This window comes from Bombina bombina, chromosome 6, assembly GCF_027579735.1.
Source record: "Bombina bombina isolate aBomBom1 chromosome 6, aBomBom1.pri, whole genome shotgun sequence".
NCBI classification, from domain to species: domain Eukaryota; kingdom Metazoa; phylum Chordata; class Amphibia; order Anura; family Bombinatoridae; genus Bombina; species Bombina bombina.
In genome coordinates this window covers 699,837,159-699,855,725 of record NC_069504.1, presented here as the reverse complement: position 1 = coordinate 699,855,725, position 18,567 = coordinate 699,837,159, and the positions used below count along the sequence as shown (strand labels likewise).

At 40.3% G+C, this 18,567-nt stretch overlaps 1 protein-coding gene across 1 annotated transcript in view; it reads right to left on the bottom strand.

Annotated features, from left to right (window-relative positions):
- KANSL3 (KAT8 regulatory NSL complex subunit 3) overlaps positions 1–18,567 on the bottom strand; it is a 311,300-nt gene that overhangs the window by 50,113 nt on the left and 242,620 nt on the right. Inside the window, exons 17-18 of the mRNA XM_053717821.1 lie at positions 17,762–17,837; positions 10,801–10,949 (exon numbers count right to left, since the gene is read on the bottom strand). Of these exons, the coding sequence (XP_053573796.1) occupies positions 10,801–10,949; positions 17,762–17,837 (225 nt within the window). The remainder of the gene's footprint in view (positions 1–10,800; positions 10,950–17,761; positions 17,838–18,567) is intronic.

The following is an 18,567-nucleotide window of genomic DNA, read 5'->3' as shown; positions in this document are numbered from 1 at the left end:
TCTCTATTCCCTTCAATACGTTCTTTTATTTATCCAAATTGCAACTTTATCTGCTGCAGAAAGACTGGTTGATACAAATTTTCAAGTAAGTTTAGATGTTTGCCGTACTTGATGGGATCAATTTCATATACTTATTTTATTTCAATAAATGTTATTGTATATATTTTATCATATTAAAAATTGACGCCTGCGCTTTGACTAACACCAGATACAAGTAACGCATGCGCATTGGTGACCGTCTCCAAGTGTATGCGCATGACGTTTCATCCACGCGAACACGCCTTTGACAGACGTATAGAGCGGGTGGGACCGCTCTACACGTAAGAATGTCAGAAATTAGGAAAATGGCTAATGGGAGCGGCATTTGCGGCAGAGTAAGAAAATAAAAATCTATTTTATTCAAAAAATGCAATATGCTATGTATAAAAAAAAGTTAGCGATTATATTACTTAGGATATTAATAATTGAATTATGCTTATAGAACGTCCAAACTTTACCTTCACTTTTATGCTGTATCTGGAGTAAAATGGACTCAGCATCCAATTGTAATTCAGTTTTTTCAAGCTGTGGTAACTTATCCACTTTTTAGTCAAACCTCACTGCCCTGCTTGGGACTTACCCCTTGTCTTGAGTGGTCTAATGACAGCACCTTTCGAATCACTGAAAATTGCTTCTTTATGGAATCTGACATTGAAGACCGTGTTTTTAGTTGCTATTACGTCTGCTAGAGTGGTATCAGCAATGCAAGCCTACTCCGTGAAAGAACCCTTCTTAGTCTTCCACCAAGATAAAGTCGTTTTAAGAACAGATCCAGAATTTTTCTCCATGGTTCACAGAGCCTAGTGGCAAATTTTCTGGGCGGGAAGATGATTCAATCAACAGAATGGTGTTTGAAGAAAGAAATCTTCATCGGATTGTAAGAAATTGGGGTCTTCCAGAAATAGATCTGATGGCGGAGCATCTCAATTGCTATTTATGGAATCTGACATTGAAGACAGTGTTTTTAGTTGCTATTACGCCTCCTAGAGTGGTATCAGCAATGCAAGTCTACTCTGCGAAAGATAAAGTCATTTTAAGAACAGTTCCAGAATTCTTACAAAAAGTGGTGTCAGATTTCCACGCTTCAAAAGATATTATTCAGCCTTCCTTTTGTACGAGTTCAAAGCTGGAAACGTTTGGTGCTCTTCTTGGACCACACAATGTATTGCCAAAGCTTACAAAACATAAATTATGCTTACCAGATAATTTCCTTTCCTTCTGTATGAGGAGAGTCCACGGCTTCATTCCTTACTTGTGGGAAATACAGAACCTGGCCACCAGGAGGAGGCAAAGACATTCCAGCCAAAGGCTTAAATACCTCCCCCACTTCCCTCATATCCCAGTCATTCTGCCAAGGGAACAAGGAACAGTAGGGGAAATATCAGAGTATAAAGGGTGTCAGAAGAACAAACAAAAATTTAGGTCCGCCCAATGGAGAACACGGGCGGGGGCCGTGGACTCTCTTCATACAGAAGGAAAGGAAATTATCTGGTAAGCATAATTTATGTTTTCCTTCTTAATATGAGGAGAGTCCACGGCTTCATTCCTTACTTGTGGGAAACATATACCCAAGCTCTAGAGGACACTGAATGAAACGGGAGGGTAAAAAAGAGAGGCGGACCCTATTCTGAGGGCACCACAGCCTGCAAAACCTTTCTCCCAAAAGCTGCTTCAGCCGAAGCAAAAACGTCAAACTTGTAAAATTTTGTAAGGAGGACCAGGTAGCCGCCCTACAAATCTGCTCCATAGACGCACCCTAGAAAGGCCTTTTGTTTTTCTGGCCTTGAAGACAGGTTTGACAAGAGGAATCTGCCTCTGGGTGGATGAGATCTGAAACCTATCCTGTATCCCTGAGTGATGACTTCCAGGACCCAAGGGTCTTGCACGTCCCCAAGCCAAGCCTCCATAAAGAAAGATAGTCTGCCCCCTACACGATCCAGAGACGGATTGGGGGCTGCCCCTTCATGCTGACTTTGACTCGGAAAGCTTCTTGTTCTGCTTGGATTTATTCCAAGACTGAGTCGGTTTCCAAGTTACCTTGGACTGTTTAGGCTTCGCAGAGGGCTGCTGGCGTTGGGATTTATCCGAACGAAAGGAACTAAAATTAGGACCGTGTCCCTTAGGTTTTTTCTTCTTATCCTGCGGTTAAAAGGCACCTTTGCCTCCAGTGACCATGGATATGATTGAGTCCAGGTATGGACCAAAAAGAATCTTCCCCTTGAATGGAAGGGAAAGAAGTCTAGATTTTGAAGTCATGTCCACAGACCAAGACTTCAGTCAGAGTGCCCCACGGGCTAGCACAGAAAAACCTGACGCCTTGGCATTCAGGCGAATAATCTGCATATTTGCATCACAAATAAAAGAATTAGCTACCCTTAAGGCCTTAATTCTTTCCTGGATCGTGTCAAGGGGACCTTCCACCTCGATCAATTCAGATAAAGAGTCACACCAATAGGTAGCTAGCAAGCTTTTTATCCATGGGCTCTTTAAACGATGAACTATCTTCATGCGGGATAGTGGTGCATTTAGCAAGCGTGGAGATAGCGCCATCCACCTTAGGGACGGAACCCTAAAACTCCAATTGAGAGTCTGGAACCGGGAATAATTTCTTAAAGGAAGAAGAAGGAGAAAAAGAAGAACCAAGTCTTTCCCACTCATTCTTAATAATATTCGCCATCTTTACGGGAATCGTGAAAGTCTGTGGTACAACCCTGTCCTCGTAGACCTTATCTAGTTTAGGAATACAAGGTTCCTCAGGTAATTTAGGTTCTGGATCCTCTAAAGTAGCCAAAACTTCATTTAACAGAAAGCGTAAGTGTTCAATCCTAAAAATAAAGTCTGGTTCCACCGCAGCTGGAGGCTTAGAGGCAGCAGACTCCGACCCAGAAAGAGCATCCTCTGAAGTATCAGTGGCGTCTTCATCAGCGGATAATCTTGTATCAGATAAATCCAATAAGCTAGTAGATGACCCCTGGGAAGGATAGCAATATTTGACCTTTCGCTTGCGCTTAGCAGGGCGAGGTAAAGCACTGAAGGCTGCAGACACTGCCGTTTGTAGCTGTTCAGTAAAGTCTGGCAGTAAGAGGGCCCCTCCAGAAAGAGGATTAGTAGTGCTATGGGAAGCTGCATGTGTAATAAGAGATGACTGTAGGGAGCGCACCTCACGGGACGGAGACTCCTCAGAGGTGGACGGCTCAGTGGTACTAAACATATTGGGTTTCTTAGATATAATTACTTTATCAAGGCATGTGGAACATAATTGAGCAGGCGGATATACCGTAGCCTCCTCACAATATAAACAGGTATTAGATTTAGATAAAGAGGGAGTACCCTCTTTAAGATGGACTATAGAAAAAGAAAAATGGCACCTTTATACCCCCCAATGGCTGGGGCACTCACCACCTCCTATGACCCAGGGCCAACAGAGAAACCGCTTTGTCCCCGGTAAACCACACAGTCAGGAAAGAGGAAATCAGTGTGACCACACCCAGTGACGTGGTGCACCATGCAGGACCGCCCCTGCTACATGAAAAAGCATGCCAAACCTAACAGGCTGCGCAGCTACCCAAAACGAAAGTAAAACCTGTACGTTCCAGCATCTGCCTGAGCCCCAACTCACACATGTCGCAGCATAAACTAAATAAAGTAAATTATGTGATAAACCCCCCTGTTCAATAATCCCCAATGATTCAGATAGAGCATGCAATTTTAAGCAACTTTATTCCTATTATCAATTTTTCTTCATTCTCTTGCTATCTTTATTTTAAAAGCAAGAATGTAAGTTTAGAAGCCGGACCATTTTTGGTTCACAACCTGGGTTATCCCTGCTGATTGGACAGCACCAATAAACAAGTGCTGTCCAGTGTTCTGAACCAACAAATAGCTGCCTCCTTAGCTTAGATGCCTTCTTTTTCAAATACAGATAGCAAGAGAACAAAGAAAAATTGATAATAGGAGTAAATTAGAAAGTTGCTTAAAATTGCATGCTCTATCTGAATCATGGAAGAAAAAATGTGGGTTTAGTGTCCCTTTAACCCTTGATTCCATATAGATAAAAGGAGTCACACTGTGACCCTATCTTCTTGTGTTATCATATGTGTATAAAAAAAATTAAATTATCTTACCGGAATCTCTGCCATGAAACAGACACACAGCCTCTCAAGTTTGACAGTCTTGTAGCATCGCTCCTGACATGAACTTGAGTGACAGAAGCAGGCAGTGAAACTCGTCAACACTGATTGCTTAGGAGATGTTAATACGAGTCTGAATGGGTTCGCAGAAAGACTCTCCCTGCAACTCCAGACCCTAACATTTGTCAATGCTCTCACTGAGAGGCTGACAAGACCACTTTAAATTCCAGTCCCATTCCGAATGGTACTACCCTCCATAAGGAACTACTCCGTATCTTCTGACACTTCTCTGCCAACCTCCTGTGACGAAAGGCAAAGAATGACTGGGGTATGAGGAAGTGGGGGAGGTATTTAAGCTTTTGGCTGGGGTGTCTTTGCCTCCTCCTGGTCGCCAAGTTCTGTATTTCTCACAAGTAAGGAATAAAGCCGTGGACTCTCCTCATATTAAGAAGGAAATCAAGTTCTACTCCAGTACCATATGAACTCAGGACGCACTCCACTAGGGAAGTTTCCACATCCTGGGCGTTTCAGGATGATCATCTATCTCAGATATTTTCCAGGCTGCTGTTTGGAAGACTCTGCAAGCGTTTATTTTGCATTAAAAACTGGATTTTCTTAAGTCATCCTCTAATAAGCCTTAAAGGAAAATCTTGAGCTTTGTTGTTTCTTGATAAACTCCTATTTTTGCATTAAATTTACTATAGCGTGTGTTTTTCTTCCCCAATCCTATTTTCATTTTCATTATACTGCTCTCTCACCTGGTAAGTATTGGATAGGTTGGGCAAGATAATTAGAAATTAAAACAGAAAAAAATACATTTCTATACCTTGTTAATAACCTAGAATACACTTAACAGGGTTTCCCACCCTTTCATTTGTGTGTCTTTTTTCCTATGTTGTCCAGAACTAGGAATGAAGGAGGGTGTTCAGGTAAAGGGATATATAGGTAAAAAGGAGGCATGGTTATTTCTGTCCATGCACCCCCTCTGGAGAGGGGTTTCACCTGGTAAGTATTATCTTGGTTATAGGCCAAGATATAGAAATTCCTGTTTTTATTTCTAATTATTATAAAGGACTGTTTTACGCAATTTTGTGAATGGAGCAGAGCAATTCTTTAAATTATTTCAATACTTCCTATTTGACAGATCTCAGAGTGTGTGTCCCTGCACACTGTACATGCTTACAATGTGTAAATATAAAATCATAAGACAATGGAGTCTACTCTATTGTTGCTATGTTGATGACACACACATTTTTACCTAACAAGTAACAAAATACTTAAAGGGACAGTATACTAAAAAAATGGATTTCCCTTAATGTGTTTCCAATTACTTTTTTTACAAGCTGCTGAGTATAAAATGTATGAGACTATTATTATTATTATCATCAGGTATTTGTAGAGCGCCAACCGATCCCGCAGCGCTATAAACATAGGTGGTATACAAGATTACATTTATAGGGACCAAGTGAGTAGAGGGCCCTACCGAGAGTTTCACTGTTGTAGTCAGCTCTTATGAAGGAGATCTACAAACAGCTGGGCTCATAGGCTTACATTCTAAGGGGTTCAAGGGGAAAGCAATGGAGTTAGGAAAGGTTAGTGTAGGTTGTATGCATCCCTGAATAGTAGTCTTTAGGGAGCGCTTGAAGCTGTTAAAACTAGGGGAGAGTCCTACTAAGCAAGGCAGGGAGTTTCACAAGATGGGAGCCAGTCTGGAGAAGTCCTGTAAAAGAGAATGTGAGGAAGTAACAAGAGCGGAGGAGATTGTGAGCAGAGCGAATGGGACGGGAGGGAGAGTATCTGGAGACAAGGTCTGAAATGTAGGGGGGAGCAGTGCTTTGTATGTCAGAGTGAGGATTTTGTGTTTAATCCTGGAGGCAAGAGGAAGCCAGTGAAGGGATTGGCAGAGAGGTGCAGCAGATGAAGAGCGACGTGTAAGGAAGATGAGGCTGGCAGAGGCATTCATTATGGATTATAAAGGAGCTAGGCAATAGCTAAGGAGACCAGAGAGGACGGAGTTGCAGTAGTCGTGGCGGGAAAGGATGAGAGAGTGGATTCAAATCTAAGTTATGTCTTGTGTAAGGAAATGTCTCATTTTAGAGATGTTTTTAAGGTGGAAGCAGCAGGCTTTAGCCAAGGACTGAATGTCAGGAGTGAAAGAAAGGTCTGAGTCAAGTGTGACCCCAAGACATCGGGCATGCGGGGTAGGGGTAATCATGGAGTTATAAACAGTTATAGAGAAATAGGGGGTGGAGATTATGGAAGAAGGGGAAAAAATAAGGAGCTCAGTTTTGGGGAGATTTAGCTTAAGGTAGTGAGAGGACATCCAAGATGAGATATGAGAGAGAAAGTTATTGACACAGGTTAGCAAGGAAGGAGATAAGTCTGGTGCAGAGAAGAAGATTTGGGTGTCATCAGCATACAAATGATATTGAAACCCATGGGACTTTATTAAGGAACCAAATGATGACGTGTAGATTGAAAGAGAAGGGGACCGAGGACAGAGCCTTGAGGTACCCCAACAGAAAGTGGTAACAGGGCAGAGGATGCTCCGGAGAAGGCTAAATTAAAAGGTACGGTTAGATAGATAGGAAGAGAACTACGAGAGAGCTGTGTCGCAAATGCCGAAGGATTGGAGGGTTTGGAGTAAAAGAGGGTGGTTGACAGTATCAAAGGCTGCAGACAGATCAAGGAGGATAAGCAGAGAGAAGTGGCCTTTGGATTTTGCTGTAAGTAGGTCGTTGGTAACCTTTACAATTGCTGTCTCTGTGGAGTGATGGGGACGAAATCCAGATTACAGTGGGTCAAGGAGGGAGTAAGGAAATGGGATAGACGTGCATATACTAGCTTTTGAAGAAGCTTTGAGGCAACAGGGAGTAGGGAAATAGGGTGGTAGTTGTATGGGGAGGATGGATCGAAGGAAGGTTTTTTTGAGGATAGGTGTGACCAGTGCATGTTTTAGAGATGAGGGAAATATACCAGTGCTGAGGGAGAGGTTGAAGATGTGTGTGAGTATAGAGGTAAGGGTAGAAGAGAGGGAGGGGAGTAGCTGTGAGGGGATGAGGTTGAAGGGACAGGTAGTGAGGTGAGAGGACAGTATAAGGGCAGAAACTTCTTGCTCGGTAACAGGGGCAAAAGAGCTAAATTTATGGCTATTTGGGTTTTGGATGATTGTGAGCTTTTGAGGGGGAGGGAGATTGGTAATATGTTGAGAGCTGATTGAAGTTCTGATGGAGTCAATTTTGTTATTAAAGTGGCTGGCAAAATCTTGAGCTGAGAGAGAAGTTGTATTAGGAGGTAGGGGTGGGCGTAAAAGAGTATTGAACCTGGTGAACAAACATTTTGGGTTAGAGGAAAGAGTAGAGATGAAAGTAGAGAAGTATTGTTGCTTATAAAGATTAATGGCAGAATAGTAGGAGTTCAAGATGAATTTGTAGTAAAGAAAGTCAGCTGAACTCCGAGATTTTCTCCAGTGTCGCTCAGCAGTGTGGGAACGTCTGCGCAGGTACCGTATCAGAGGAGTGTGACAGGGCTGAGGGTGAGTGTGTGATTTCTGAGCTATGGTATGTGGGGCCAGATTGGCAAGGACTGATGTAAGGGTAGAGTTATAGTGGCAGATAGATTGGTCAGGGCAGGAAAAGGAGGGGATGGAAGAGAGGATAGGTTTGAGAGAGCTAGAAAGCTGTTGCTGATCTTTGCTGAGATTTGCTTTTTAAGTTTTATTTGTGTATATTAAATAGCTGATTTTGTGTTTTGAGGCCATAACCTAATAAAATGGATTTAGCTTGAGGGTATAATCTGATCTCATTACTTTATACCATTGTGTACACATACTTGCTTTTTTTTAATCTTATATCTGTCCGTAAACCAATCACCAATACTTGGAGAGGACAAAGGAAAATTAACATTTATTTATCATAAATTATTTTATTATCTTATCTCTTCTATACCCCACTGGGAGTGCAATTTCTCCTGCTGGCTGTGTTTACACAGCTTGGCCTTAAGGCCAAAAAATTCCGGATAAGTGGTGATACCACAGGTTAAATCAACTATTTCAAATGCCAATATAAGGGTAATGGTACTTGTAAACAATTTAATACACTCTAGCAGGTAAAGTAGATCATTGGGAACAAATTAAAGTGGGGATTTTTTTTGAGTAAACGGTCTCTTTAAGATTCACTATCAATGATCACTTAACTGATCTATAACAACAGATAACTAGTCTACACCAGAATTTTTATTGTTTTAAAAGATAGATAATCCCTTTATTACCCATTACCCAGTTTTGCATAACCAACACATTTATATTAATATACTTTTAACCTCTGTGATTATCTTGTATCTAAGCCTCTGCAAATTGCCCCTTTATTTCAGTTGACAGACTTGCAGTTTAGCCAATCAGTGCCTGCTCCCAGATAACTTCACGTGCACGGGCACAGTGTTATCTATATGAAATACATGAACTAACACCATCTATTAGTGAAAAACTGTTAAAATGCATTCTGAAAAGAGGTGGCCTTCAAGGTCTAAGAAATTAGCATATGAACCTCCTAGGTTAAGCTTTCAACTAAGAATACCAAGAGAACAAAGCAAAATTGGTGATAAACGTAAATTGGAAAATTGTTTAAAATTACATGCTCTATCTGAATCATGAACGTTTATTTTGGCCTAGACTGTCCCTTTAACTTCAGTCCACTAGGATACAAAAACACCCAAAATACCAGAGCTTTTAATCTCTCCCACGCTCTCAGAATCCCTTTCAATGTTTTGCCTCCAACAAGGAGTGAGGTGAATTCAGAAGTGCTGATTCTCTAAATGATCTAAGATGCATTCCCCCTCACAGTGCCTATGTGGGCAGAGGGGACAAAGTAGTTTCAGCCAGGCAGTGATTATCTTCTCCCAGTATGGAGATGCCACCGGCCTCCCAGGTGGGATTTGGGCATGCCCGCAAATCCCCTGGTCTATAGTGTGCTGCTCCTTGTCAAAACCTTACCAGATCCTTTACAGGCCTTCAACTCATCAAAGACATCCCTCAGGAGCAACCCTGTCTAGGTTCCCTGCATGGAAAAGGGGTACATAGGAAATTTCTTTTTTTAAGGAAGATTTCTTAGTAACTCAGGATCCCACTGCTGAAGAAGTGTCCTTTAATTTAAAGCTTGAGCAAATACATGCTCTGTTACGGGACCCTCCTACTACAGGCAAGCAAACAGTAAATAAGATTTATAAATATTTATGACAGCTCCTAAACAACTTTCTATGTTCCCAGTACATGACTCAGTTTCTAAATTCCCTCCGTCAAGTTTAAAAAAATATTCCCGTTCCCCTCTGGGAAACTGGAGGTATGGGAAACCATTCCAAGGGTGGATGGAGCAATATCTACTCTTGCAAGGTGGACTGCAATTCCTTTAGAGGATAGCACCTTGTTTAAGAATCCGATGAACAGAAAGCTTAAAGGCTTTATGGCTAGACCAACTAACATTGTAGCTTGTGTGGTAGCTAATGTGGTTAGGTTTGTCAACCTAGCTGACCTTATCACTAAAGAAGAATCCCTGGAAAAAATTCAGGATTGCTTAAAAATGGTCAGGACTGCAAAAAGCTTTATTTGTGATGCAGCTGTAAAAATGACTTGTATTAATGTAAAAAGTGATGCAATGGCTGTTTTGGTTATAGAAGCCTTTTGGCTCAAGTCATGGTGTGCAGAGATGGTTTGTAAAAGCAGACTCCTTCAAGGGAAGATTTTGTTTGGACCAGGCCTAGATGCATTTACTGTAACAGTCACTGTAGGTTAGGGTGTTAAAGGCAGAGTTGGGTTCTCTGGACATTTTCGCTCTTTTTATCAGTCTAAGAATGGTCAAAGTCCAAACAATCCAAGAATCCCACTCCTGCTTTTAAGTCTGCATGAAGCTTCTATTGAGCTAATTTGAAAAGCAGGTACTTGGTCTTCTTTAAATACTAGTTTGGCAGGAAGGTTATGCAGGCTGTTGTGCCTATTTAGTAACATACCTGTCTTAACTGTTATCTCACCCTATTTCATGGTGGTCTTTTGGATTTCACTTCTTGGGTATAGGATGTGATGGCTCATGGACTCTTACGATCTTATGAAAGAAAACTAAATTTATGCTTATCCAAAAATGTAATTATTTCATGATGGCTAAAGTCCAAGAGATTAAAAGCTCTGGTCAATTGGGTGTTTTTTGCCTCCTCCTAGTGGACTGTAGTTTAATCCCACATCGACTCTCACCATTATGTAATAAATGAATCTATCATGTAAGCAAAGTTGTAGTTTTTTGCGTTGTAAAAGAGTCATATATTGTTGCAAACACTGCTGCCCTACAGTGCTTAACAATATATAATCCTGTTGCAAATATTGTTACAAGCCTATCTCGGTATGCTCTTCAAAAAGGGATACATACAAAACAAAAATTAATTTAATAAAATAATTAAATTGAAAACTTGTTGGAAATTATATGATTCATCCACAGAAGTTTTATTTTGACTTTTATATCATTTAATGCCTTACAAAACAAATGTGTGTTGACAGATATGACTGATAAATTCCCCTGACTTGTTCCACAGAAAAGCATAACATTTATTCCCATGCCTTGTATTTTTTATCATAAATAAAGACAGGTACCTGGAAGTGTGTTCGCAGTCTGACTTTGCATACAAGGAGTAATACTCGGTACTAGTCGTCCCTGAATAGAGTGAAATGCACTGGGGGCGGAGGAGCTGGCTATCAGGGGAGAGGAAATAGAGTTTGATGGGGCAGATTCAGGAGAATGTCTGCAAAGGGAAAAACAGAAATAAATTTAGAATGGCCCGAACATCGGAATCGGCAGTTTTTAGTCCCAAAATGTAATGATCTAAGCCAGGTATTCCTCCATCACACACATAAATGGGTTGTAAGAATCATAATGCACTATTTATATACACAAGTCAAGAATTGTGACACTACTGTACAATAAATAAGTAAATCCAAGCTAATCTTATCATTAAATGCTTTTGTTATAACATTATCACAATGACTACTTGTAGACCAAAACATGATATTATTATTAGGAAAGCAAAATTTCAAAAAAATATTACTGGGTCCAATAACATCAATGCATAAACTGAGGGTTTTAGAGTAATGGAAAAAACATAATTTATTCTTACCTGATAAATACCTTTCCTTCTTGTTGGTGAGAGTCCACAATTCCTTACTGTTGGGAATTCATCACCTGGCACCAGGGGAGGCAAAGGAAGAAGTAAGAAAGATAGTAGGGTAAAGAGATGCAACAAACTAGAACTCCCACCACTAAAAAAAAAATCCGATGGGTTTGTGTACTCTCACCAACAAGAAAGAAAGGAATTTATCAGGTAAGAATACATTGTGTTTTCTTTCTAACTTGGTGAGAGTCCACAATTTCTTACTGTTGGGAACTAATACCCAAGCTGTGTAGTCCACAGGGAAAACGGGTGGGAAAAATACAGAAAAGCAGGCACCTATTTACCAGGAACTACCTACCGCCTGAAGGACCTTCCTGCAAAATGTTGCTTCCACCGAAGCAAGCACATAAAAACTGATAACATTTTGTGAAAGTGTGCAAAGATGACTATGTGCTGACTTGCAAATTTAATATACCGAGGCTTCAATCTTGAAAACCCAGAATGTAGAGACAGAACGTGCAGAATGGGCTGTAGTTTGATAAGGTGGAGACTGATTTGCCATCAAAAAAGCCTTTTGCATCAAACTCTTTAACCATGACGCCAAAGAAACCTAAATGGCCTTCTGACCCTTAGGCTTGCTTGAAAACAGAATAAAACAAGCCAGAAAACTGACGATAATCCTTAGTGGCCTGCAAATATAATTTCAGAGCCTTAAGCACATCCAGATTATGCAGGTATCTTTCCTTAAGAAGGCACCCCAATCTCTTGATTAATCTTCACAGATGAAACCACCTTTGGTAGAAAACCAGCCAAAGTGTGTAAAACAGCCTTGTCCTGGTGAGATACCAAATATGGTGGATCCCACAAAAATCCTGACAACTCCAATACTCTCCTAGCAGAGGAGATATCTAATAAAAACAAAACCTTCCAAGACAAACTGAATATTCAGACTATGCATTGGTTTGAATAGGACAAATTGTAAAACTCTGAAAACCAAATTCAAACTCCATGCAAGAGAAATAAGCTTGATTACTAGTCGGATTCTGATCAAAGCTGAATGAACTTCTGAATATCAGAAAGGCAAGCAAACAAAACATAGTCCTTCGAATCGGAAACAAACCAGTGACTTAAGAATTGCTATTAAGCAGATACCACTACAATCCTCAGCTCTACCAGCTCAGTTACCCAAGGAACACCTCCTTTGGAATAACCTAAAAGAGCTGAGATATGAACCTTGCTGGCAGATAATCTCTTATCTAAGACGTCCCAAAAATTTAAAGATATGATCAATTCAAACAAAATGCTATGAATATCAGAAACACCAAGACACTTTCCACACTTTGTAATATATCCACATAGTGACAAGCTTACAGGCCGGAATCAAAGTCTCTATAACAGAGTCAGAAATTCCTCTTTAGGACAAAACTAAGCATTCAACCTCCAAGCAGTCAACTTTAAATGACTACTGATTTTGATAAAAAGGACCCTGAAAGAATAGGCCTGGAAAACGTGGAAAATGCCATGGAGGAACACTGGACACATGTCCCCCGAGGTCAATAGGGAGCTATTAACATCACTCGTATTTGCTTCTGCTTGATCTGGGCAATTACCATCAGCAAGAGATCAATTAGAGTAAACAGATAAACCAGTTGATAAAACCAATGCTCTGCTAGAACATATACAGTATCTCACAAAAGTGAGTACACCCCACACATTTTTTAAAATATTTTATTACATCTTTTCATGTGACAACACTGAAGAAATTACAGTTTGCTACAATGTAAAGTAGTAAGTGTACAGCCTGTATAACTGTAAATTTGCTGTCCCCTCAAAATAAGTCAACACACAGCCATTAATGTCTAAACCATTGGCAACAAAAGTGAGTACACCCCTAAGTGGAAATATTCAAATTGGGCCCAATTAGCCATTTTCCCTCCCCGGTGTCATGTGATTCGTTAGTGTTACAAGGTCTCAGGTGTGCATGGGAAGCAGGTGTGTTAAATTTGGTGTTATCACTCTCACACTCTCTCATACTGGTCACTGGAGGTTCAACATGGCACTTCATGACAAAGAACTCTGAGGATCTGAAAAAAAGAATTGTTGCTCTACATAAAGATGGCCTAGGCTATAAGAAGATTGCCAAGACCCTGAAACTGAGCTGCAGCACGATGGGCAAGACTATTCAGTGGTTTCACAGGACAGGTTCCACTCAGAACACTCCTCGTCATGGTTGACCAGAGAAGTTGAATGCACATGCTCAGCGTCATATACAGAGGTTGTCTTTGGGAAATAGACGTATGAGTGCTGCCAGCATTGCTGCAGAGGTTTAAGGGGTCAGCCTGTCAGTGCTCAGACCATACACTGCACACTGCATCAAATTGGTCTGCATGGCTGACGTCCCAGAAGGAAGCCTCTTCTAAAGATGATGCACAAGAAAGCCCACAAACAGTTTGCTAAAGACAAGCAGACTATGAGGACATGGATTACTGGAACCATGTCCTGTGGTCCGATGAGACCAAGATAAACTTATTTGGTTCAGATGGTGTCAAGCGTGTGTTGCGGCAACCAGATGAGGAGTACAAAGACAAGTGTGTCTTGCCTACAGTCAAGCATGGTGGTGGGAGTGTCATGGTCTGGGCCTGCATGAGTGCTGCCGGCACTGGGGAGCTACAGTTCATTGAGGGAACCATGAATGCCAGCATGTACTGTGACATACTGAAGCAGAGCATGATCCCCTCCCTTCAGAGACTGGGCTGCAGGGCAGTATTCCAACATAACGACCCCAAACACACCTCCAAGATGACAACTGCCTTGCTAAAGAAGCTGAGGGTAAAGGTGATAGACTGGCCAATAAAGTCTCCAGACCTAAACCTTATTGAGCATCTGTGGGGCATCCTCAAAAGGAAGGTGGGGGAGCCACCAGCTCTATGATGTCGTCATGGAGGAGTGGAAGAGTGGAAGAGGACTACAGTAGCAACCTGTGAAGCGCTGGTGAACTCCATGCCCAAGAGGGTGAAGGCAGTGCTGGAAAATAATGGTCGCCACACAAAATATTGACACTTTGGGCCCAATTTGGCAAAAAAGGTTTACTCACTTTTTTGCCAACAGTTTAGACATTAATGGCTGTGTGTTGAGTTATTTTGAGGGGACAGCAAATTTACACTGTTATACAGGCTATACACTCACTACTTTACAATGTAGCAAAGTGTAATTTCATCAGTGTTGTCGCATGAAAAGATATCATAAAATATTTACCAAAATGTGAGGGGTGTACTCACTTTTGTGAGATACTGTATCTGGAGATCTCTGTAAGGACCCCAACGAACCACCATCTGGTAAAAGATCATCTGATTGAGGTACCAATCCCCCAAATGTATGGACTGACGACTCAAAGTTCACCTCCCAGTTGTTGACTCGAGTAATGTGAACTGCTGAGATAAAGTATTGATGAGCCCAACTAGATATCTGAGATACCTCTTCCCTCGCTAGGTAACTGTTGGTACATATTTGTGCTGCAAAAACAAATATACTTCTATCTGCTAAATATACTTACATAGTTCAAATAAAATTGGGACTAACATCTCACAATAATATTGACTTATATTTATGCTGCAAAAATTTTCTTTCTTTTTTTTTTTTTTTTTTCTTTAAAAAATGCCTTTAAATGAAATGGGATCTTAGTCACACAATATGATCATATTCTGCTAAGCCAGTCACCACTTACAAGGTGTCCCATAAAGACTGGTCCTACACTAACCAGTTTCCACACTGCAGCAAGTCATGTCTACACAGTGTGAAGCTTTCTAGCTTATTAAGTATATTTATCTGGAACACACCTGGGCTGGGTGGCGTGCATTAACCAAAGGGGAGGGATTTGGTCAGCTCCCTATTTAAGAAATACAACAAAGGGGTTTTTTGGTTAAGCACACCACAAAAGGACTGTTTAATCTTAACACACATATTGTGGGAGTGCTACCAAAGTGACCAAAACAATTACAAAACAACAAAAAATATATTGGTGCACATCCAACCACTTAAGTCCACTCTTTCATGGCATATTTGTATATGCTTCTGTCTGCCAAATATACTTACATAGCTTCTAATAAGACAGTGGCAGACAGATCAGATAATGGCAGACAGAAGCATATACAAATATGCCATGAAAGAGTGGACTTAAGTGGTTGGATGTGCACCAATATATTTTTTGTTGTTTTGTAATTGTTTTGGTCACTTTGGTAGCACTCCCACAATATGTGTGTTAAGATTAAACAGTCCTTTTGTGGTGTGCTTAACCAAAAAACCCCTTTGCTATATTTCTTAAATAGGGAGCTGACCAAATCCCTCCCCTTTGGTTAATGCACGCCACCCAGCCCAGGTGTGTTCCAGATAAATATACTTAATAAGCTAGAAAGCTTCACACTGTGTAGACATGACTTGCTGCAGTGTGGAAACTGGTTAGTGTAGGACCAGTCTTTATGGGACACCTTGTAATTGGTGACTGGCTTAGCAGAATATGATCATATTGTGTGACTAAGATCCCATTTCATTTAAAGGCATTTTTTAAAGCAAAAAAAAATAAAAAAAAAATGTTGCAGCATAAATATAAGTCAATATTATTGTGAGATGTTAGTCCCAATTTTATTTGAACTATGTAAGTATATTTAGCAGATAGAAGTATATTTGTTTTTGCAGCACAAATATAAGCTCATATTATTGCGAGATGTTTATCCCAATCTTATTAGAAGCTATGTAAGTATATTTGGCAGACAGAAGCATATACAAATATGCCATGAAAGAGTGGACTTAAGTGGTTGGATGTGCACCAATATATTTTTTGTTGTTTTGTAATTGTTTTGGTCACTTTGGTAGCACTCCCACAATATGTGTGTTAAGATTAAACAGTCCTTTTGTGGTGTGCTTAACCAAAAAACCCCTTTGTTGTATAACTGTTGGGTACATCCCTGATGATTGATGCAGGCTACTGCTGTTATATTGTTTAATTGAGAACAGATTAAAAGAACTGGAGAGGGAAGAGGCCAAACTTGAAAGGCTCTGAAGATCACCCGGAGTTCCAAAACATTTATTGGTAGACCCTTGATGAGACCAGGCTCCTTGGGGATCTCCGAGAACCCAAGACCACTCCCCAGCCTGAAAAAAACTGAAATCAGTGGTAATTATGTCCCAAGATGTATGAAAAAAATACCATTCCCAAAGACATTGGAGATGATGATTTCTCAGTGCCGCCTGCTAGAGGAGCCATCAGCGCTGCAGCCACCGTATGCCAAACCCTCAGTGGAGCCGGAGGCCAAGATCCCCATACAGCAGGGGGGAGGACATCTTTGTTTAAGGATTAGAGTATATAACAGTTTTCTATAATTTCTGGGCAAATATATTTAAAATTTGCCCAGTTATTACATACTTTCCATAATTCTTGGGTGCGCTGGTTAAAGTGAAGGTCAATTTTGACGAATTAGTACACGTTTTTTAATAATCCTATTAAAAACAAGGGCACTTTAATTCATCAAAATTGACATTTTAAGCGTTTTCTTAAAAAATTTACCTTTTAATCCTGAGAGCAGCTGTAGTGCTTACTTCGCCCGTCACAAGTCCTATTCGCGGGTCCAAAATGACGAATCCGGCTTCATCCAATTACAGCTCTCCCTCAGGCCATGATTCCCCCGGGGGGAACGCCGTGATTGGAGGAAGCCAGATTCATAATTTCTGACATAAGCAGAGGCTTCCGACGGCCGGAATTAATAGGATTATTAAAAGCCGGGCACTAATTCGTCAAAATTGACTTTCACTTTAAGAGCTCAATATAGATTTAATTGCATCTTAGGGGGTAAAGGATTTTTAATTGGTCTCATTTTTCCTCATAGATTCAGAGTAAAACCTATTCCACTCTGAATGTATATTAGTATTATTTACATAAAATACCTCAGCCTGCCCCATACCTCCATCTTCGCCTGCTCCTATGAACAAGGCAAAGAAATACTGGGAGGGTCAGGGAAGTGGGAGCTCTGGTGTAGGTTCTCTTCGCCTCCTCCTGGTGGCCAGGTGATGAATTCCCAACAGTAAGGAATTGTGGACTCTCACCAACTTAGAAAGGAGAGGTTATGCATGACGTGATAATGAGCTATGAACACATTGCCTTCTCGTCTATAAATCAGTCACTTGTTTGTGGCTATAGAAAATAACATGTTTTAATTTGTAAGAACATTTAATTGTTGCATGAGTGACAATGCAGCTCCAGAGCACAACAAAGTCAGAGATATAGCATCAGGAGTCACTAATACACAATTAACACACTGTAATACAAGAATGACATTCTATATGTTACAATGTCCTCTAATATGTAAATAAGTGGCCAATAGATTAGTGGCTTTAAAACACTGATATAATTAATAAAAATGAGATCTAAAAGGAGAAAAGGGGTGGAAACTTACTTGGGAGCGGTAAGTATGTTGCTCAATTCTTTGCTGCCCACAGCAGACTGACTGACTGTTACAGAAGATTTTCCAGCTGCACAGAACAGAGACAGCATAGATAAGATGAACAACTTTAAAAGTGACAACGTTTATTTCTCATTTCTTAGATTTATGTAGCAAACATACAACATATGATGAACTGCTGCCAAGACTCATGTACTGTCTTGGGCCTACAACAATATGGTCTTCAACAAAGAGTGGCAAGTGTTTTCTTTTAAATTGCATGTTCTACATGAACCATGAAAGTTTAATTTCTACTTTCATACCCATGTAATGATAAGGAGAACTTTGCACTTACTATAAACTCTCTTCATGTTGAGAATAACAGCACATACATAAGATGATTCACTAACACTGGGTTAATATTTAAAAGGATATTAAACACTAAATAAATGTTGTAGTCAAATCAAAGATTAGCCTGAAAATAATATGCTGTAAGTTTTTAATCATATATTAGTTTAAATATTGAAGACAATATTGTAAATTTTGAAGTCCTATATGGGTGACACATCAACTTGTTCCCCTTATCTCCTCTAAGGCCAGTTGGGGAGAGTTATAAATGAGCTGACTAAATAACTTCCAAGGAAGTTGATCCCAGGAGAAATGCTTACACTTCAAATACTGTTTAACTGGAAACTAGGGCTGTGCGATATTAATTATTAATTCATTATTGCAAAAGCAATTTTAATTGTGATTTCATCAAAATAGTTTTTAAACATACAGCACATTTTGCATTCAATGCATTTAACTGTTCAAAACAGCAG